General features: G+C 37.8%; 1 protein-coding gene across 2 annotated transcripts; it reads right to left on the bottom strand.

The window, feature by feature from the left end:
• Nucleotides 1-11,500: 11,500 nt before the first annotated feature.
• Nucleotides 11,501-23,832, bottom strand: LOC143860390 (uncharacterized). Of its 2 annotated transcripts, none has more exons than XR_013239697.1 (7): nucleotides 23,717-23,832; nucleotides 12,728-13,259; nucleotides 12,449-12,634; nucleotides 12,273-12,365; nucleotides 12,090-12,191; nucleotides 11,653-11,995; nucleotides 11,501-11,570 (listed from the first exon to the last, which is right to left on the bottom strand). XR_013239697.1 is itself a non-coding variant. In XM_077370986.1 (7 exons), exons 2-6 carry the CDS (start codon nucleotides 13,235-13,237, stop codon nucleotides 11,744-11,746), a joined length of 1,143 nt encoding a protein of 380 aa, XP_077227101.1. In that variant the 5' UTR covers nucleotides 13,238-13,259; nucleotides 23,717-23,832; the 3' UTR covers nucleotides 11,501-11,570; nucleotides 11,696-11,743. The 2 variants fall into 2 exon arrangements, 1 of the variants encoding a protein (XP_077227101.1); XM_077370986.1 differs by having other exon boundaries at nucleotides 11,696-11,995.
• Nucleotides 23,833-24,125: the final 293 nt, after the last annotated feature.

Genomic DNA, 24,125 nt, shown 5'->3' with positions numbered 1-24,125 from the left:
TGGTTATTGGGCTCAGATTTACATTTACTTTGGAGTCAATAATCAGTTTTGGACTCATAACTAATTCTCCAAATAAAAAACAAACAGTGCCTTAATTATGAGTCAAATAATCAGTTTGGGACTCGAAATTAGTTCTCAAAGTACAAACAAATTGCGGGGTGTCAATGGACCTAGATGGTCCGATGGATAGTCCGAATCCGAACCTTAATCAACAGGATCTAGGCACATGAGAAGGATCCATGGACATATTGTGGATCCTCTTCGTAAGATCCAAAAAATTTATGATCGTGATCAAGACATGGCAAAAAAATCTAATGGATAGTCACGATCCGAAATCCTTTTACTAAAATAGCCTCAAAATATTTCTTATATTAATACTTAAAGGAGGGGCATTTTCATAAAAATGAACTAAATATTACTTAGCTTACAACTTTCCACTTCCCCCCTTTTCCAGGCATCTTTTTCTATTCCTATCCTCAATCGGTGTTTCTTCTTATAAACTTGCCACTGACCTTCAACAAGGATTAATTATTCAAAAGTTTTATCGTCGTGCACCCTCAAATAGTGGAGTTCTTTTCAACAATAAATCATATTCTTCATCAAAATCATGTGTTATTATTAGATATAGTGACTAATTCTTTTCATAATTGAGGAAGTTTTGGAGTTCATTTCAACTGAAGAAGGTTGAGATTTTTTGTTGTTTTGTAAGTAGGACCTACTAGGACACTCAGATGGACGGTCCGATTTGAAATGGATCATGACTGGGACACAAGAAGTAGGATCCGAAGAACACTCCGAATATGATCCGACTGATAAGGGATTTGAATAGATCATGACTAAGACATAGGTGGATCCGATCCGAAGTGGATCAGTTGACGCCCCTACAAATTGGGCCTTCAAGATTTTCTAAAAGATCAATGGCATTTATTGTCGTATACATGTCCCTATATGTACAATACCAAAGAACAGATCATTAGCATTAATCTTGATGCCGGTTGTCGTCTTCTCATGATATAGTAAGGTAGGACGCCAATGAGACACGCTTGTTTTATAAGGGAGTGATATATCATTTCCTGTTTTATAATGTAGTGGGGGTGGGACCAATCTTTTCACTTTTATTTAGATTTTCCACTTGATGGACCCCAGCTTGGATTTCAAATAGCACTGAAATATTGTTGGGTTTTGTTTTGTTTCTAGATGGTAAACTATTTTATTTGGTCTCCTGGTTTTAACTAGGAGATGTTTTTGTGCTTTTAGAGAAAACCTAAAATGAAAAAGAGAGGGTTGGATTTCTGATATTAACTATGAATTAGTTTTAGGAAAAATTGAACTCTCCCCTTATGGGTTTCATAATTTGACTACTTAGGATCCATTTGGTTGCACCAAATTTGGAAAAATCAAAGTATAAATAAGGATAAGATATGGGAAATGTTATCAGCACTACTTTATTTTGATTATCGCACTCCTCACTTTATTTTTTATTTTTTTGAAATGGAAAGATGATTTCATTAAAGAAGGAAGCAGATCGAGATGGACCACCCCCAAATTACAGAGGACAGAAAAACAAAACAAAAATAAGAAAACACCCGACTAACCCCACCTCCAGCCAAAGAATCTGCCTCCCTATTTGGCGATCTTCGCACATGGTTGAAGACAATAAAAGACCCCGCAATTAAGTCATTTATTTCATTAAAAAAAAGAGAAAATCTCCAAGGAGGCTCTCTCAAACCTTTCAACCAACGTATCACGTTTGGAGAATCACCCTCCACAATAGTACGATCCATTTTTTCTCCTCACTTTATTAAAAGTACAGTATGGCCGGTACCATAGGATGATTCAAACCGTCCATTAGATGGGCCATAGCCTAAATAGGTTGTGCCCCAAAAATTATTTCCATAGGTTGATCCTAACCCTCTGATCTATAAAGGGAGGGTTAGGATCAACCCTCTAACATTAAGATCAGATGGTTAGGATAAACCTATGGAAGTGATTTTTGGGGCACAACCTATTTAGGCTATGGGCCCATCTAATGGACGGTTTGGATCATCCTATGGTGAGGGCAATACAGTACTTTTAATAAAATCCGGACTGCGATCATCAAAATGCTGTAGTGCTGATAACATTTCCCTAAAATTTTCTCTTCCTAGCATTGTTTGGTTGCCATCTACTATTCGCAGATAGTCCTTGTGGGTTGTCAATTTTCCAAATGCAAGCATTTTTACTTCCTCTAAAATCAAGAGGTAAGGAAAGCAGAAAATAAATAAAAAAATGAGAATTTGTTTCCCAATCCTTCTAGTTATATATTACGAAGGTCCAAACATTAGGTTTTTAAAAGATAAACTTTATACAAAAGGCCTCACACAAAACCTAAAGGAGACACAACACACGAAGAGGGGATTGAACCTTTTTTGTGGGAGAGTTCCGGAGAAAGAAAAGTGTTTTTCTTTCTTGTTCACCTTTTTTGGATAGGTAAGATGAGATTGAACCTTTGACCTCGAGGTTGAGATACAAAACCTCAACCAATAGACCCATAGGCATTACCCCAAACCTCTTTTTTCACCTTGAGGAGGTAGAGAGAGAGTATTTTTTTCGTGTGAGAAAGTGAAAGGACTATGAGTCAAGTAGATTATGGGGTTTCTTTTCTCTTTCATCTTCTCCTCTTTTCCTCTACATGTGTGACTTTCACTGTATTAGAGTGTAGGCTATCAGGTTGGTTGTGGAAGAAGAACCACGGAGCTTGAATCTATAAGTGGAGCTTGATTATGGGTAGTGCACTATTTGTGAAGATTGCAATCAATGGTCTTAATTGATGCATCAACCTATGTTAGTTAAACGATCAACGCTGGTGTAAACAAAATTTTAGTTTTCTTACCTGATTTGATTAAGCAGTGTCTAAAAATTGTATGATGGTAAATCTTACATCGGCCCAATAGCAAGATTTAATGTTATGACCCATACAATCATTCCTTTCAAATGGAAAAGGCAAATCAATTGTCAGTATCCAAGGTTTTAATGAGAATAGAAGATGAGGAAGTTTCCTTAGATAATTTTGTTTGACTTGGATATATTTATCTTGAAATTAGAATTCTCAAGCAACCACAAGTCTAGTCTCCATTACAGCTGGTGTCACTGTAATTGGATGGTCCTCACTCCTCAAGCCTTCATCAAATACGGGTCCTATTAGGAGCCAGTCAAAAGAATAGAAAACAACTGTTTGTTGTTGGTGATCGTTTTTATGGGCCTTGCATGTGGCATAGGGCCAAGATCATATGCTTTGCCTAGTGGGAATCCACTAAATCAACGGTCTTGACCAAACATGTATGCTATATGGGACACAATGTTGATCATTAAGATCCATACCTTGACAATGATTGTTCAGGCAGTCTAACTCATAAATTTAAGCTATTGATCTTTATTGTCTCTGTCATCACGTCATAAAAACTTAGTCATAAAACCACTTTTTTTTTTTTTTGTACAATTCGTGTGTTCCCAACTTCCCACATAAAAAATGAAAAGCCCCATATTATAGAGTACCATGCCACACCAGCACAAATTTAAAATAAGGGATTTGCTAGGCAATTTCGTGGAAAGCCATTTCACAGTTGACTTTTGCATGAGAGAAGAGCAACATCGACATCAACCTACGTTCGCAAGCAATCATGGATTTAAATTTCGACCTAAATCTGAAATTTCGGTCAGCACCAAAACCGAAATTCCCAATACCTGAAATGGTACCAAATTTCGGCCGAAATAAATTTAATGAAATCCAACTCAAAACTCTCAAAATTTTTAATTATATAGTCTTTTCCCAAAATTTAGACCGAAATTTGGTATTGAATAAAATATTGTTTTTAATGGTGTACTGGATTTCGGCCGAAATTTTGAAATTTCAGATTTTAGCTGAAATTTTGGTTTCGATGAGGGCCGAAATGCATACCGAAACCAAAATTTAAAACCATGCAAGCAACCTCCTTCGAGATAGCAAAATTAGTAACCGTCGGCCACCTGAACGTTAAGTCACACCATTGTTTTACTTCAATCATTTCATAAATGAATTGAATCAATGGCTAAAAAGAGTTTTAATACAAAAAAACCCGGTCTAAATAGTCGATCTGGTGTAAAAATGGTGAAATTTGGGGTTAACTCGATGAAAGTTAGGTTCATGTCGAAAAATGTCTGATTGTGTCAAAAGAAATGTTGGGTCGTGTCGGAAAAATGTCGGCTCATGTAAAAATAAGTAGGGTCATGTGTGTAAATGTCTCTGTCTTTTTATGTTCAAAATATAGTTATCTTTCATAATAACAAAAAAATGTCACGTAAATGGGTCGTGTCGAAAAAGAGTCGTTTCAACATTTACCCGACATTTACATGACTCGACCGAGCATTTTCCCAGCACGACCCGACATTTCCACCGTTCGGAGGTGATGAAGAAAAATTGGCTTTATTCTCATGCATGCATACTTGAGGGCGAACCGGTCTTTTTGCACTGTACAACAAGTTGAAAGTACCAACCACCCATAATTAAAAAAATAAAACGCAATTTCGGGGCCATTTTCCTGAAATTTTTATTAGTTGTTTTTGCAGGTTCTCTCTTTCTCTCTCATAAACTCTCCTCTCTTGCACGCACAGTGACGATCATGAAGTATCCAATGTAAAATTACTCAATCTCTTTAACTTTTATTAAAAATCAATTTAGATAGTCCTTGTGGCTCCAGCGACGACTAAATCAACGCGTCATTGTCCTAAGAGAAGCTCCTATCGAAGTTCAATATGAATTTTTGGGTAACTATATTAAAGTATAAAAGAATAAATAACACCTTCTCCAACAGCTTAAGCTTTGGGAGTAATTGGTTGTTTCACATGGTATCAGAGTAAAAGGTCCTGAGTTCAAACCTCCATGATAAAAAAAAATCCACATGCAATGGCCAACCCAAAAGCGGGGCCACGTGTACCATGTGTAGGCCAACCCAAAGAAAGAGGGGCCGCACGTGAGGGGGAGTGTTAAAGTATAAAAGAATAAATAACACCTTCTCCAGCAGCTTAAGCTTTGGGAGTAATCGGTTGTTTCATACTTTCACAAACTATCCTCTCTTAGATTTCCTAAATCCTCTCACCCCCCCCCCCCACCACCCCCCCCCCCCCCCCCCCCCCCCCCAAAAAAAAAAAAAAAAAAAAATTTCCTAAAGTCTATCTGTCTCTCCATACCCCCATAATAACTTTGTATGATTAATTTTAGGGAAATGATATCAACACTGCAACATTTTAAGATGCGTGAAAGCATCCTCTTGTTTAGTATTTAAAGGGCTAAGAAAGATATTACAGTTCTCAAAAAGATCTAACAATCCCTTTAAATATTAAACAACAAGATGTTTCACGCATCTTATTAAAACATCGCAGTGCTGATATCATTTCCCTAATTTTATCCCACGTTTCTCAAGCTTTCAAAGAGTTCCTCTCTTAAAACATCTCACCTCCTCGACTTTTAAAAATGGAAAGTGAGGAAGAGTTATCTATTTTATGGAACTTAAAACGTAGGGAGTTGCTAGCAAAATGGGAATCCCATCTGGAAAATAAGATGAAAGTGTCTTTTCATGGCACTTGTGACAAAGAAAGGGGCATGAATCCTTTCAAATGCCAAAAAAATCAATTTGAAAATGACCAAATCATCTGTCAATTTCACCACCTTCTTTATTTTATACACTGGATCCCATTTTAGAATTGTTTTCCTAGAACAAATGTACCTACATTTTAGTTTTTTTATCCCTTTTTAAAGAGAGAGGACCTTAGTTATGCTCAACTCACCAAGATAGTTACTTTCAATTATATTTTTTTTTTGGTAAACCTAAATCCTTGAACTATTTTTTTCTCTTTAATTTTTTTCTTATTTTGTCAATTTATTTTTGATTTTTTGTGATAATTTAGGTGGGACACTTTGTATTTTAGAGAAGAACTTGTATTACATGTATCATCATCACCTTCTCTTTCTTGAAATATAAATGGGCGAGGATGGCGGGAGTTGATATGTACACTCCCATTCTATAGAAGAAAAACCTCTACCTTCTCTCTTTAACTCGAAACATTTACATCCAAAACGTAAAATGTCCTCGAGGACTATAATATTGTCCTTTCTTGAGCTCACCAAGAAACTTAAATATTCCCATATTGATTGGAGATTTCAACTGCTCGATCAAAGGCCTACAAGGGACATTTCAAAAATAAGACAATCTCTACTTAAATGAGTTTCTTAAGCTCATATAGTCGATCACAATTTTGGAGATTTCGTCTGCTTAATCAAAGGACTATAAGAGACATTTCAACTCAGACAACTTCGGCTATAAAATGGATTTCTAAAGCTCAAAATATAGTTTTTTCTATATTAAAATCATTTTTGAATTTGATTATTGTAGATCAATGTATATACCTTGAGGTCAGTGCGATACTTGCCAATTGTGATTTGAGTTCTTTACATAAAGTGAATCAATCTCTCACTCAAAACTATAAAATGAAGGATTTGAATGAAACCTCTTATGTCATTAGCATAGAGTTTCTTAGAAAAAGAGCTTGAGGGATATTATGACTATCTCTGAATACTAGATTAACAAAGTTCTAGAGAGAGAGTCTGAATGAAGGATTGTACAGCCTGTATCACACTCATTCTAAAAGATAGACCGAAAAATTATCTACAAAGGAGTTAGATGAAGAACTTTTATATGCATCTGTACGAGGGTTTTTCGAATTTTTGGGAAAATCTCAGATTGAATGTAATTCATCTACAAGAAGACTCTAGGAGCCGAGATTCAAGCTTCTCCCTCTTCTCTGCTGTAAGACACTTTCATTTTGCGAAGAATTCTTTGCATTGTAATAGATCTGGATGCCCCACTGTCCAGCTCCTTGATTTTTCGTGAGCTCTCTGCAATTGCTTGATGAAGATACGCATATGGAGTTTAAGAAATGACCAGATGTATCAAGTCAATGCATTCTCTGTTTGAACATAGAAGATCTCTTTGCATCTAATGCTCAAATTGTCATTCATTTTCTAAATTGCAACTTGGGACTAGTGTTACACGAGCCAATGAAAGGTTGATGTGAACTGTTGATCATCATTCCTACCACCTCACCTGCATCACAGTCGCATCTCAGTTTGGTTCAATAAGAATTTATCAAGAGCCGGAACAATGGAGCTAATTCTAGCAGTTCTTAGCACCCACCAGATGTACTGGTCTGCTGCATTTCACATCCGTGCAAATGTGCTGGAGAAAAATGAGAAGACTCTTCTAGATTTCTTCTAGTCGGGTTGCAGCCTAGAAAAGAGATATCATGGTGCTGCCTGGGAACCATATGCAAACCAAAAAAAGGAGTCAGATCTAAACAAAGCTGCGCAGCTCAAGCTGTTATGGCACATCCTTGAAAATAGAAATATCCCATAGTTCAACCTAAAGTACATTAGAGGCCGGAGCATCTGGAGCATGCCTATGCCTAGAAGCCTCTCATGGGTAGCCAGAAGCATTCTAAAAGCTAGAGTTTTGGCCAGCCCAAACACTTGCTATCTAGTTGGAACCAAATCAAAGCTGCTGTTCTGAACTGACCCATGGCATCCAAACAGTCCCATCTGTGCTCAGACGACCCTAGGATCCTCCCTCAACTTCATCCCTCAAAATGCCTCTATTCATAATACAAAAGTCAAAGGTTGGTGGAACATGATCCAAGAGGAAGAGCACCTTCATGAACTCAAAATAATCATCATCTCTGCTGTGTATACTTAATCTGAATCAAAGATCATCTGGAAAACTGAAGCAAGCGGAAAATTCTCCACAAAAAGCGAATGGAATACCATCAGATCTGTAAGCCAAAATGTACTTTGGACCTCGACTGTTTGGTTCCCCGGTCAAATTCCAAAATACAGCATCACATCATGGCAAGCAATACAGGGCAAGCTGACAAGCTGAGTACCCGTGACAAACTGCATTTCCTTGGCCCAACAAGAGATATTAGATGGCCTCTATGCAATGCGGAACCTGAAAGTCTCAATCACCTCTTTTTCTCATGCGGTTATTCTGCCTGGGTCTGGAGGTCAATACTTTGGCGCATCTCAAACAGGAAGAAACAAGAAACAAAACAAAACTCTTACCGATGACGAAGAATGGATAAGAAAGAAATTCAAAGCAAAAGATCAGACATATACCTTGGTTCGCATCCTCTTCATAGGAGCCATTCATCATATCTGGCTTGAGACAAATATCATAATCCATGAAGGTTGCAAGAGGCACAGCAGGTAATCATAAAAATGATTATTAGAACCGCTCGTGAGAGAATCCTCTTCCTCAATCTTGATGACATTATGAGTGAAGAAAACTAGAAGATCACAAAGCTTTTGAACCTCCCTCTATTCCAAAATCCAACTGAAGCAAAAAGCATTATTTGGAGAGCTCCATCAGAAGATTGCATATAAACAAGTATCCATCATATTATATGATGAAGGGCCATATAAACAAGTATCCATCATCCCATCCTTGATAACAGCAGCTCACTTTTTTAGGAGTTGCTGTTGGATCAAATATCAAGGGTGGTACTTCCGTCGTACCACCTTTACGTGTTTATACAGCCTTTCATCATATAATTCCTCACTATTTAAATAGGTTCAAAATGTTTGATATCAATAGCTTTTAAACATTAAAACGACGACATAACTTTGAATTCTATGCCCAGCATTGCATCAACCAAGAATCAAATAGAATGTTGAACATTAATATTATTTTATTTGGAAATTCAAAGTGTTCACAGATTTTAGCACTAACAGCATGATACTAATGTTGCACAGCCCATGTTTTATACCTAAAATCATATTTGTCCGCATTACTCAAGTGTCACATAAAACATACAATTTGTCCGAATTGAAATGAATTACACTTTCATGATTGTTAATGGTTTTAATGATAATCTTTTACCATCTATAGCTGGAGATGAGTTTGAACTGTAGGTAAATTAATAAGGTCGGATTCTTGCAAAAATATGACAGGTGGGAATGCTTAAGGTCGGATTCTTGCAAAGCAACACTCCCATGTGCAAATATATGACAGTTGGGAATGGTTAAGGTCGGATTCTTGCAAAGCAACACTCCCATGTGCAAATGGGGACATTGTAGACACATCACCAACCGGACCCATGATCCCTAGCATACAAATTCAAACACTTTATACCATGCAAATGTTTCAATTGCCATATAATTTTAACTGGTCACCTAACAATTTGCCACATCGTGGAAAAAACTTACTTGCTGAAAAATTTGAAGTAAAATGTTAACCAGCCATCATATAAAGTGATAGTAACATACTTGAGACAATTCCTCCAGAAGGAGAGAAGGACTGCACCATACTTTCATGAAAGATATAGAGAACACCATAGGAATAGAAAATTTAAAAAACAAAAACCAAATCATGATGCTAAAATTCAAAAAAGAACGAGAAAGAAACGTTTGAACAGATGCGTATCTAGAAATGAAACACACGAGCGTGTGAACACAGAGATAGAGAGCTTGAGAGAGAGAGAGAGAGAGAGAGAGAGAGAGAGAGAGAGAGTCCCAAACGAACGGGGCCATGGTATCAAATTCAGAATTTCAGAAAGGAAAACATAGAAAGAAATTAAAACATTCCCAACTAATGGGACATTCAAAACCCAATAAATTAAAACATTACCCAATAAACTTGGTGAGATTCCTATAAAGCCCATCAAACTACAGGTTTTATTTTCAGTCTATGCATGAACACCCAAACTAAAAAAATGTCTGACAAATAAACGAACAGAAAAAATTCAAGTATATTTTGAATATAAGTTGAAGATAACAGAAATAGGAGATTTTTGCATACCAATTCGGCAATTCCAAATAAACCCCACCATGCTTAACCCCATGGACGGTTATCTCCCTCAAGGGTCTTTTCTTCATCTTGGCCCCACCCACCACCAGATTATGCATATCATAAATGTAGATGTACAATTAGATAGCATCTTGAATACACTTATAGATGAACAATTACTCAAGAGACAAACGATCATATCAATAGTGTTGCCACATCCTAATATATAGAAGGAACGAGGCAACAAATAACAAAAAGAACTCACGATTTCCATTATGTAGATCCAAAGGATCACTTTTCTCTTGATCCAAAGCTCTCCCATGACCTCTAGTATCTTGTACAAAGCAAACCCAAAAGGGGTCTGAAGTAGGGAGAAGAGGGAAACCCATGTAGTCTTGCCTGTACTTAAATTCATTGCTTCCATGAGGGAAAAAAATAGAAACCCTAGATGAAAACCCCAAATCAAATAAACTATAGAAGCATAGAAGGAAAGAGGCAACAAATAACCAAAAAAAAAAAAAAAACTCATGATTTCCATTATGTGGATCTAAAGGATCATTTTTCTCTTGATCCAATGCCCTCCCAGGACTTGTAGTATCCTGTACAAAACACAAAGGGATCTAAAGGATCATTTTTCTCTTTATCCAAACCATCCTGTTTCCACACCGCTGAAATTGATGAAGTTAACACAAGATTCTTGACCGATCGCTTGGCTTTTAGGAAGTAACTTTCAATTCAGCATGCAAGGTCTTACATGTATATGTTGACTCAAGTAATACGTTTTCATTAAGAATTCCAACTAAATATACACACGCAAGAAATGGTTAGGGATGGATTAAAATCTCCAAATGTAAGTATAATAAAACAATATAACATTTCTTTCTAGTCATCAAAGATCCATGTATCATTTCTGAACCAAATAGGAAAATATAAGTTCATGTACAGGCTCATAAGCATATCTTCCCAAACGAATAGAAAGGTATAATTTTACAAAAAATAGACAGAGTGTTTAATGGAAAGGATCACCATCACTATCACCACCTCCCCCACCATCAGCATTACCATCACCATCCCCATCACCAAATATATACAAAAACCAAAAAGGTTCTACGACAATAAGATGAGGAAGTGTAATACAATGGCTCAAAAAAACTAATTAAGTGCAAGGGAAGCCACAAACATAAGGCGGCTCAAAGAATCCATCCCGGTCTTACCTGAAAATAAATGAAACGCAAAAGTATTGACAAAAATTAGTATACTTGTCAATATAAATATCATCAACCACCAATAAATTCATGCCTTATATATCATTTACTTACTAGGTGGGATGGCCAAGCGATTGGTGCTCCTACCGCGTCTCCCATACATGTGAAGAATTCAGACGGTCTTACTAGAGCCTCATCCGGAAGCACTGCGACCGATATCTCGACCTCGGTGAAAAACTCCCCTAATGGCTCATCATCAACTACATGTAATGGATCGACGCTCATACGAACGCCACGTGCAACTCTGACCCTCGCACGTCAAATGCTCATTAATGTAACCTTAGAAAAAGCCAAATAATCAGAAAAAAATCATATATTATTTAATTCGGACAGTTTTTGCCATATGATATAGATTAAAAGTCACTAAATTTATTCCGGTCTTACTAGAATCGCATCTCCCTGGCTGCTTAGTGGGGGGTACATGCTGCTGCAGAGGATTAAGATCGCAAGATGCCTAAGAAAAAAAACAATATAGATATGTGAAGGAACGATTGAACAAGTAGATCTATTAAATGAAAAATAAATTATACACATACATTGCTACTTTCAACGCCCTGAAAATGAGAAAGTTACACATACATTGCTACTTTCAATGCCCTGAAAATGAGAAAGTAGCGTCGCTCCATTTCAGACTGGCCTCGCACTCATACGCGCCACCTCATCATTCAGTTGTTCATTGGCCCGCTCAAGTGATGCAGCCTTCTCCTGCCACATCCCACCACCTGATGGCGAGCCAAACAACCTAGACAGCGTAGGGCTAGGTCCCAGCATGACCACCCTGCCTCGTTTCTCTGCGCCAAAGACCCGCCCTAAGTCATCATCTGGGGCAATTGAGGACCTAGACTCGGGATGCTGAGTCTGGATGTCCTTTATTTGTGCCTGCAATAAAGAGAAGGTGAAATAATCAAGTTTTATATAAATTGTCATATCAAGAGTAATATAGTAGATTAACTACGAATGTTACAAAACTTACTATAATAGCTTTGCAGGTATCATCATAAGGCGTTTTGTCTTTCTTTTGGTGGATACGTATGAAGATATCTCCACGGCTTTGAGGCCTACCATTCTTGACGGTCTGTCCTCATAGAAAAATATCATTGTTTGTAAGTATCGAAGAGCTGACAAGTAAATCAATTAAAGTTATTATTGAAATTACCTCCTCTTTCCAATACACTGCGTTGCTTTTTGTCCCACCGGTGTGTTTTATCATTTGTAAGGCGCGGTTCGCTTTGTTTTGAATGCAAAGGTCCTAAATCATGACATCCAAAAAATATTCAATTTCATTCTTTTGCACGTAGAAGAACCCAAAATTTATTTAACATTCAATCTTACCTTCGATGCTCGTGTACTCCAGTGGTCACACAGAAATCGGTAGTGCGACTCAGTAATTCTATCTAGTGGCGGCGGAAGATCCTCGTCAAAATAGTTTGTCTTCAGGGTACACCTCCATTCCCGCCACTTCCTTCCAATGTTTGCAATAACCCAACCCTTATGGCTATCACCAAAAGCCCATTTTTCCTACATTACATGTAAAAAAAAAGACTGGAATATAATATAATTGGCAATTTGATGATGAAGAAACAAAGACAAATGTCTGTCATTTCAGTATACCATAACAATATCCCATGCGTCATCTTTATTTTGCTTCGGCATCTTCCTCCAGTCAAGATAAGTAAGCGGCAATTTATCACCCATTCTCGCTACAGACCCGAGGAAATTCGCCAATTTGCAAGCTTTTGGACACTCGGGCTGCCCAAGCTCATTAAATTCCATAATTTTTTTCTCTTTAGAACCCCATGTATCTTTGCAATGTGTGGCCCCTCGAGTCCTCTTCAATGAGGAGGGGATGAAATGGGAAGACATATGGAGATCCTGTGAAGGTGGGATAAGCTCGTGTGCATTTAAATGTGGGCTCGTCTCCTGTATCTCTGAATGTGTGATCGGCTCTTGCCAATCTGAAGGTGGGAGTGTCTCATCTTCCATGTAAGATGGGAGCGTCTCAACTACCATGCAAGGTGCGTGAGGCTCTATCCTCTGGGCGGGGGGGGGGGGGGTAATATGTCTCCTCATAGAGGGTGGCTGTGAGTCATGGGAGGTGGGGATATTCTTTCTCTTTGCCATGACTAAATGATAAAGATATGACCTGTAATATAAAAAGGGAGATCTACATCAGTGATTAATAAAACATATGCACTTAGCTGCATGTTAAAAAAGTGAATGGGTCCCACATGCATCCAAATGTTGTTTCAGACATGAGTAACTCAATTGAGGATGATAATTTTTTCTTCCCAGAAATGATGTTACGCAAAGAAAATAAAGAATGAAACCCATCTAACAGATATTACAAACAATCAGTTAATGGCCTAGTGGTCATTGAGTTTTCAAATACTTACCAAGCTACCAACACTGGGCAAACAAAATAACAATTTTACATCACATTTCCACGTCACGGACACGATGTCACAAATAGAAAACACACATGAAAAGGTGTATAAATAAGGACTCAGACTCATCGTTTATCTGTCTTATTCCTCAATCGCATCATCCCCATCCTCTTCAACCATGTAATATGTGTACTTGTGATATCCAATCCCCTCACAATCACCTTTATCACTATACTCCTCTCCCTCATCTATTGTAACATGATACACATGTGCTACAACCTTACCTTTAATTTTAACTAAAAATAATTAATTATAAAGCTGAACTGGAATATAGATTTTATAAAACTAGAAATTATACTTACTTTTAGTAGTACTCTGTCTCCTATTAGGTCGGGAAGTAGATCCAAAACTACTACCAACCAATTGGGATGGTGGTCAAAGTGGCACATCAGTTGAACGAACAAGAAATGATTGAATAGCAATGAAATCAAACACCATGCCATTGTTATCCTGACTGCTACGATCAACAAGAAGAAAAGAACCTTCTTTTTCAGCTATCCAATTATTTTCAGAATCAATATGGTCTACCAAGATTGGATCAATGTTCTGCATCTTCTTTCTTACAACTTCATGTTGTACATAATATAGATTAGAGCATTTTAACTTTTCTTGCTGTAGTCACTCCTATTTTCCGTATGGATCTATCATTGACATGATATTTTATTCGCAAATCAAAAATTCACAAGAACCACAACAATAAATTATTGAATCTTCAATTGAAAAGCATAAACTTATTGAATCAAAAGTTCTCTAGTTCTTCTCATGGCCCTAATAATTGCATGTGAGGCTTAGTTCTTGCACAACAAAGCTTTCTATCTCTACTATCTTAGACCCAAAGCACATCCTCTAGTAAAAAAATATCCCATTGCTTTAGAAGTACACATTTTATTAGATGATAAATAATGAAGACATCAAATTAAGTAACAACTAAATAAGTAAATTGTAGCATTTCATCATCTCAATGGCCATACGACAACCAAAATCTCTCCTTGCTTCATCATACAGATCTAGTTTTTCTGTAGAGGATCGTTAAACATGCGTAAGATTTTTGGATAATCCAAAATGAACTCCAACCATTTATCTAATCCAAAATGAACTCCAACCATTCACTGAAAATTTTCAACCAATCGTCCACTCCTGCAATTTTTTTATTCCTGATTCTCACACATATGTCCACATAAATCAAGGGAAATAATATCAATACAACTATTTTTGGATATTTCCAGTTTTTTATTATCTAAACAGCTGTCAAAGGTTATTATAGGTCACTACATGCTCTCACAAGCCAATTAAGAAAGAAAATACAAGCTGGGTGTTTGCAATTATTAAAAGATATTTGTGTTGATAACATTTCCCTATATACAAAAAGCATCATATGTGAACGAAAAATGAGAATGGAGTAGAGTTTGTCATTCCTAAACCATATGTAGAGGCAAGAGAAGAGATGTTGTTGCTGAGAGAAGTCAGTGTCGTTGTCTCTACAAGAGCAGTATGCAAAAATAAGACCATCAGGCTGTTAGAGGAATTAGGTCAAGCAAGAGGTTGCTTGAAGCATTACACCCAAGGTATCTAATTTGGAATACCAAGTTTGTTGCCTCCAGCCCCTATATATATTAGATACACTAGGGTTTTAATAGGTTAGTGGGCTCTAGCCCAAATAGGCCCACTACACCGGTCCATTATCTTATTGGGCTTATATTAGAACATACATGGGTTATATTATATACCCAACAATCTCCTCCTATGTTCTACATATAGCACAATCCAATAGATAGATAGTGTAATGTTCAAAACAAAATATAGAAACATCCACATCACCATATGGTTTATATCACATCACCAAATAGGCCCACTACACTGGTCCATTATCTTATTGGGCTTATATTAGAACATACATGGGTTATATTATATACCCAACAATCTCCTCCTATGTTCTACATATAGCACAATCCAATAGATAGATAGTGTAATGTTCAAAATAAAATATAGAAACATCAACATCACCATATGGTTTATATCATAAAAGATCTGTAATCCAAATGAAAACATGAATCCTTTTATGACAAACCAAGAATTTTAGATATACAACAAGCTAAACTCAACCAAAAGGTAGTTTCACATATAAGTGAACCCCATTGATCTTAGATGAATTCATTCATGAGGTATGATTCTCATCGAGATCCAAAATAAAGTTCCACAAAAAAGTGAACTCTATGCATACTGAAGTGTAAGCATAGTCTTTATGACTTTAGAAGATTTACTCATCAAGTAAGTCATCTTCATCAAAGTCCAAATGAAGACAAGCTCCTCCTTTTTGCCAATCCCTGTGAATTACCAAATATGGATTTCATGAAAATGAATCCAATCATTTGTGTAAAACACTAAAGTATCTAGTTCTACCTGAAGAAGAACTTAGTACAATTCCATAATTCACGAAAGTATCTAGTTCTACCTGAAGAAGAACTTAGTACAATTCAAATGGCTGAAAAAGTATCAGTATCACTCTCACCATAAGCATCATTGTCAAGTTTCAATAAAGAACAAGACCTAAACAACTTCTTTTGCAAATAACCATTCCTAATTGTCAAGTTTCATTAAAGAACAAGACCAAATAGTTTCTTTTGCAAAGAACCATTTCATGTTTCTTTTTGGAATGTTATAGTCATCTTATCCATATTTGAGTTAAGCTGTATCATCAAGTTTGGAATGTACAACCTTTCCCAAAAAGGACATGTCATCAAATGTGGAATGACACACAACAACTGTAAACATCGTCGAAACATATCAAGTGCTTATCTTGGCCAAAAGGGAGATTCGAAGATTCAAAATAACATGAATGTAGGTTAAGTCATGTCTATAAAGACTTTAACCCCATCTCCCCAACAGTTTTGAATATTCGATATTTGTTCAGTCCCTTTGCGAGAGCATCGGCCATATTATCCTTCGATCTCACATCAATCAAAGTGATAATCCCGTGTTCAATGAGATAATTCAGCATGGCATGTTTCAGCCTAAGATGTCTCCTCTTACCATTAAAGAGTGAGTTCTTCACAATCGTAATTGTAGCTTGATTATCACAGAACATACTTAAGGAACTAAACCTTAACTGGGTTAGTGGAATGTCCATAACCATAATCAGAATCTTTATCTCCTCTGCTTTCATTTGCAACCGAAGCTAGAGCATAAAGTTCCAATTCGACTTCCACACATCAGCAGTAGATTTGCTTTCCCCTAATTCTGATCCCCATGACGCATCAGAATATTCTTCCACAACAAGTGGATGGCCATCATAATTTAGAGCATACTCTTGAGTACACGAAAGGTATCTCATCAGCCTCATAAGGCCATTTCTATGCTCATGGTCAGGATTGCTAGCAAAACAACTCAGCATGCCATCTATAAAGGCTATGTCTGGCCTAGTGCAACATAAAACATACATGAGACTACCAATCAGTTTAAAATAATCGAACTGACTCACACTGTCTCTTCTTTAGAGATCAGCTTCTTGGTATAATCAAAATGGTGTCTCAATCGGTTTGCACCCACTGCATCCTCAAAAAGAAAAGTAGTATTTCATATAATGGGCTAGGCCAAGGGTGATTCCTTGCCTTTCAAAAAACTTACTTTCATACCAAGAATGGTGTTTACAACACCCAGGTCTTTTCATGTCGAATTCTTTACCCAAGGTTAGTTTCACATAACTCACCACAGAGAGATTGGAAACAAGAATCAACAGCTACATACAAGCAAATAAGCATAACCTTATTTGACACAAAACGATAGTAAAGGCATTTATCTGAGTAATTGATCAGAAAACCCAAAGCTCTTTACTACTTTGTCAAATTTCTGATGTCACAATTTAAGTGTTTGATGAAGACCAATACAAGGATTGTTAGATCTTAACATCCATACGAGATGTGTAGAATAACATACAAACAAATATCTACTTACAACCCATAGTCTTAGCCTCATTGCAAATGGACTAGCTGTCAAGTTAGATTTTCTAACAGAGAGCTCATTTCATCATGAATGGCTTCTGCCCACAACATAGAGTCCCTAGATCTCATCACTTCCTGATAGGATGATGGATCATTCTCCAATTGGTAGGTCACAAAGTCCTCACCAAATTCTTAAGTACTCTATCACATGGAGGAGCATATAGAGATTTAGAATGTGATGTGCAGTCAAAGCTGCCTCTCCCCAAATGCAACTAGGCATGCCAGCTGTCATTAACATGGAGTTTAACATTAAGTTAACGTTATGTTCTTACACTCAGCTATGTCATTTGATTGAGGCGAGTGAGGAGCAGTAGTTTCAAGGATTATGCCCTGAGAGGCACAGAATTCCTTGAACCCTGTCAATATGTATCTTCTCCTTCTCTATCACTCCTACCTCTCACACTTGTCAAATTTAATTGACATATATAATGGTATCGTATGAGTCATAGTAGGTGGACCATTTTTTGATAGTGCACATGTCCCAATCGGTTGTGTAACAACTTAGGATCAATGAGCGGTGGACTATCATAACTAACAGTCTCATTTCTTAAACTCAAACCATACATACCATCTATCAAGTATGCACAATCAAAATAGTATGAGTTAACAATAAAAAATTACTCTACCACACATAAATGAAGTGCATATGCCAGCATAGTCAAACATACTAATGGAAAACACTTTAACATCTTATAAACTAAGCAGTTTACCTGAAAAAAGGGCCAAGTTCACAGTACCAGTGTGAGTGACTTCCATGTCTGCTCCACTAGCCACTGTACCAGTCTCCTTTACTTCGATAACACTTAGTGAAAAACGTTCTTTGAGTTGCAAGCATGACAAATGGCATCTGTTTCTAACCACCAGTCTGAGGAAGCACTGGCCATACCATTGCCTAACATGGCAACAAAACTCTTAGGCTCAGCACTGCTCACCATCATATGAGCTTCCTTTTATGGTGAGTCAGATTTACCGTCTTAGGTTGTGTACACTCTGCAGCAAACTGACCCTATTGCCCACAGTTGTGGTACTTGCCCTTCTTTTTCTGAAAGATAGTCTTTTTGGCCTTCAACTTAGGATGTTCACTTTTAGGTGACTTGGATTTCTGAGGAAATTTCTTGGGATATATTACCGCGTTAGTAGCAGACTGTTGCTGTCTAACCATCTCCAAGTTATTCCTAGCTCGATTCTCATCTTCGATTCGAATGAATCGTTTGAGATCATCCAGTCCCACTTGCACATTTTCCGATACATCTCGGTTTTGAAGGAGTGTCATGCAGATGGTAACTTATATATAATTGCACCAACAAGAAACGAATCACAGACAACTATTTTTTTATTATTATACAACTTAGATCTCAAATTCTCTAGATCAATAACTTGATGAGTGATTTTCATGTCCTCCTGGAACTTGAAATCCATGAATTTGTCCACAAGATGAGTCTTGGACAATTCCTCCTCCTTCTTGAATTGAGCATCTAAGTTGTCCCATAGTGCTTTAGCAGTGTTATATTTACTATAGGTTTCTGCAAGACGATCTGAAAGATAATTCAACAAGTAGTCTTTGCAGAAATCCTCAGCTCTAAGCCATTGAGATTCATCAACTTCTTCATCTGTCTCAGCAAAGGTACTCAAAACGGTGTAAAAATAATTCATATATTTTAGACCGAATTGAGTATTTTGCTTCCATGAGTTAAACTCAGATCTACCAAAGGATTGAAGTTTGACCATCTCAAAAGGCATACCATTCTTTTCCATTGTATTAAACTATTGACGAAAATAAAGTGGAAAGAGTGCACCTGGTTGGCGAATCACAAGAACCCAATCCGAGAGCCAAATCCAAGACCCATACCGCGAGAACCACAACGAACCGCGTGAACCGGGTGAAAAACCGGCAAGAACCGGCTATAAGAAACCGCGCAAGAAACAAATTCTAGGCCGAGCTCAAAGAACCAAATCCCTTTCCTGAGAAAGCCGAATCGCAAAATCCGCCTGAACTGAACCACAGCAAAACCGGTGAAGAACCGGTGAGATCCGACTGAAACCTTTTCCGGTGTTGGTGTAATCCGCCCGAAGAATTGCACCACAAAGAATCAGCCCAAACGCTTTGATTTTGCACCAAATGACCACCATGATGACCCAAAAAGGGGTTCGACGACAATGGAAGTTTATGCAAAAATTGGATTCGGCAATGGATGGAATAAATCCAAGTGTGAGGGCTGTTATCACGCCCAAAACAGATGGAACAACCACCTGTGGACCCCGATCCTGAGAGGACGAGTGCGGCGGGGGACACGAGGCCCCCACAGCAATCCTCTAAGATCTCCACAACGGAAGAGAGCTCTGCCAAGGAACTCTCGAAACGGATGCCACCCTCACAGCATAGCATGAGTGGCGATATAAAAGAAAGAGATACATCCTGATCCGGAGCCAGGGCTCGAAACCAAGATATATCTGAAAAATAACTCAGAGTCGCCATCCATGGACAAGCCATGGAACCAAAACAAATGCTCTGTTTGCAATGGATAACCAGAGATACAAAAGGTCTGTGCCTGATGACGAATGGAGAAGGTCCGAAGAGCGCCCCCAATTCGCCCGAGTGCGAACACTTGGTCTCTTATGCCATTTATTATTAACCTCGAAGAGTTTTGGGCAAAAATCATGTGAAATGGGAACGATCCTCAGGAATCGTCTATCTAAGCATGCATTTCCTGAGAATAGAAATAATAAGCACACAAAAAATAAATGAAAGAGGTGTCACATAAGCATAGCTAGGTTATGAGTGACATGCCTAACATGTGTCTAAGTTCTGGTGGACAAACACATGCATGATATAGCTAAAGGTATAGGATCAGCACAAGAAGGTAAGAGAACACATCAAAACATATAATAACAACACAATAAATCCTAAGACTCTAAAACATTAGCCCGAGTCCTCGGATGGTCTGATATTCATCCAAAGAAGCCTACGTATCCCCGCCTCCACGAGAATCAAGGCAACGTAGTTCTTCGCACTTATTCTAAACTATGATGCCTAAGACACCTAGACCTCTATCTTAGACTCAATCTAAAAGACCGGACTAATTATTAAAGCTTCTTGAACGATTATTTAAATTCCAGTGAATTGTGAATTTTTAGGACACCCTATATGCCATAACTAAATGCAGGTTAGCCCTAAGCTAATGCAGGTGGTTCCTACAACCTACGTGTAACTAGGCTGTATGCCCTAAGGAAAACCATAGGATTGCTAACGTATCCAAGACCTAGTCATCAGTCGGCGATGTGAATCGCCAACTGACCGGATGGAGGCGCTCCTAGCTAGGACAAACTCCTAACTCTAACACAAACACACAACAAGCACACAACAAAAGACAAACTCTTAACTCTAAAACTCTCTATCTAGGACAAACTCCTAACTCTAGAGGAAGATCTTGTTGAAAACAAGGTTTTGAAGAAAAAAGGGTTAAAGCATTTATTTACAAAGTTTGGCTGGACTTGAGATAAGAATCTCAAGCTGCACTACGTACCTCGTGGAAGAGGATCAAGCCAACGTAGTTCGAAACGAACTCTCAAACTACGCTTCTAAAAGAAACACTAACACTTCAGATTTTTTAAGGTTTTTTTATATTTTCAAATGTTTTTGATATTTTTAAAGTTTTCAAATGTTTTTGAGTTTTAAATTTCTAATGCTTTTGGATTTTAAAGCTTTTCCAATGCTCTAACCCTTTAAATGCTTTCAATCTTAAAGGGAACACGCAAGAACAACCACAAACTAGGGCAAAGCCCTAAATCCAAAAGGGGAAACCCCGAACAAGCAACTGACGCCTCAAAGAGACGAACCACAACAAGAAAGATAGCGTCCCAAGAAGAGAGAAAACGATCCAAGATCCCAAGCAAGCAAAGCTCTAATAAGACTGAGTTAGCCTCTAATCAAAGCGAAGTAATCAACAACTCTAAAGGAGAGACTCCGAACTAACAACACTAAAGAGGGGGGAACAAATGAGTCAGAGACTCTCTAATAACACTACTGAGTCAAAGACTCACTCTAATAGAGGAGGCCACTCTAACATGAGGCTAGGTAAGCCTCCTAAAGGGGAAACTCTCTACATGAGACAAGGCGTGTCTCCGAGACACAAATGACGTAAAAAGGAATAAGAGACCCTATGCATATTTGGCAAAGGTAAAACACCCAGCCGGGCCGGACAGCTACCTAGCCCTAGGGTGCAACAAATGTGCAACCCAATACCCATAAGGGTAGGGGTATGCCGCCAACCCGAGTAGGGTGTTCTCCCAAAACCAAACGACGCACGAAGAGGAGGTTTAGCAAGAGAATGAGACTGGGCAAGTCTCCTATATGCAAAGGAGGGGTATGCTACTTGGACTGAGCAAGTCCCCTAAGGATGGGCTTGGGCTAGCGCCTTCATCGCCCTCGCAATGAGAGGAGATTCTAGTATCTAAAGAAATTTAACAGAAATCTATAAGACTGTGTTAGTCTATCAAAGAGAGAAGAAAAGGCTACCAGATAATCGCAAATTCCATTCTATTCTTATAAAAATAAATCAAGTGTTAAGCAAAGAAGAATTTTCAATTAAAAAATACACAACCTATAGCAATCATAAAATGATAAACAACATAAATTAGTCCAGACCAGCCGCTGGATAGCCTAATAAAGCAGAAACAATATCAAACACTTCTATGCCCAACCACAAACACCACCCCAATGTGGGGATGAAATCAGATGATGCTAAAGTAATCATCTGATATCATAATACACAAGATAATATTTCTAATCCCGCCTTGAAATCAGACAGTACTCATGTCGATAATATCGAATAGAGTAGTCATCTGATCTCCTTCTTTCCTAAAACAATTTATTTAAATAAAATTAAACAAATATGATAAGCTTCAAGATAATCTCACCTGAACAGTCCATTCATTATTGTCTTCAGAACCTAACTCAATGCTTAAGATAAGAAGAGTATTAGAAATATCAAAAGATTATGATAATTCCAATTAGTAAAAATTTCAGTACATACAGGGGACATCAACTTGTGCAGATCCAAGTGCGAAGCGGTGAGCCACAAAACATAAAGACGGGCTCCAAGTAACCTTATCATTGCCCTGAGAAGGGTTCTAACTGGCTAAACACTCTAAGAGGAGAGAATCCCTTAACCTGCGAAAACTCTAAGGCAGGAAGGGAAGAGGCTGGCTCAAGAAACGTTCCATCGTTGCCAAAACCCAAGAGATATTTCCAAAAATCAATGAAACTCCGAGAACCGATGAAAGTTTCGAAAAAGCAAGGTAAATCCCAAAATCAAAGGAGGTCCTAAAAAGGAAATGAAAAGGAATATGATCCTAGGATAAGAATAAGATGCTCATTCACTACGTAGAGATATATGGAAGTAAAATTAGAACATAAGAGACTCGAGAGTGACTACTCCAACATGCTAATCAAATTTCGCTTGGAAACAAATGTAGAATGCACCTTGAAGGAAATGAGAGTTAGAATCAAGGATTTCAGCAATTATCAATAGCAACAAGAAAACTGTTTGTTGGGACCAATGGCTTCCATGAATTGGTCACTAATGCATATGCGAATTCCTAGCAGCTCGCTGTACATACGATATCCCTACGACCTTACTTCCAATATTACAAGGAACCTAATTCACCACCGAACACAACCATTGAAATTTGCCAAAATACAGTACGGTCAGGTTAAAAAGTCAAAATGAGTTAAGCTGCCTATAAAACACCAAGCTCTTGTCCTAACCTAATCATTTACCAACCTGAGCTTGCAACCATATAAATGATCCTCACAAATCATTTGCAATTCAGCAATCCCTCCTAGCATGGCCACAATTTAGACATGAACTATGCTCTCTGTACATGTACAGGACATGAATACAAAGGCCATAATGTCATTCATACATCCAATCTAACATGATGCCCACACAAATGCTGCAATATAATGCTCCAAGAATAGCACAAGGCTATCTCTTCTATCAGGCAAGCATTAAGTTTAAAGCCGCCCTCAAGAATTTAATAGAGAAAACATAGAAAGAAATTCTAAATCCGAGGCAATTAAGAAATTTACTATGAGCTTGAATATGAAATTGACCTTTTATATATGCATGCGGACTAAAAGAAGGTAAGTAAATTACCTGGACCCCTAAATGACAGCAAATGATAAACCAGAAATAAGAAACAATGCCGAGTGTGATTGCAGCGATGACAAATCCACAGCGAGAGGAATATGATGACAGAATTAGCTTCTCCTTTCCTCAAGGATCCACGAACACATAGCTTTGAAATCTCCCTTGCGCATTTTTTTTTCTACATGAAATGGAAATATACTCTGATCTAGAAACCTAATTTTTGAACAAAGAAGGATGATTCTCAGATCTTAAGGTTTGAGGAGTGAGTTTGGGGGAAAATGGCATGGGTTTGGTGGAATGGGTTTGAACTGGGGATAGGAGATGGATGGTGGAGCTCGGTTGGGTTGGGGTTAAGAAAAATGGGTTTGAGGTGGGTTTTAGAGAAGAAGAGAAAAATGACGAAGAAGATGGTGGC

The sequence above is a fragment of the Tasmannia lanceolata genome, unplaced genomic scaffold (assembly GCF_043159265.1).
Source record: "Tasmannia lanceolata isolate RefF3 unplaced genomic scaffold, GAP_Taslan_0.1 ptg000003l, whole genome shotgun sequence".
NCBI classification, from domain to species: Eukaryota; Viridiplantae; Streptophyta; class Magnoliopsida; order Canellales; family Winteraceae; genus Tasmannia; species Tasmannia lanceolata.
Note: the sequence above shows the minus strand (reverse complement) of the source record. Positions and strands in the feature narration are given on the sequence as shown.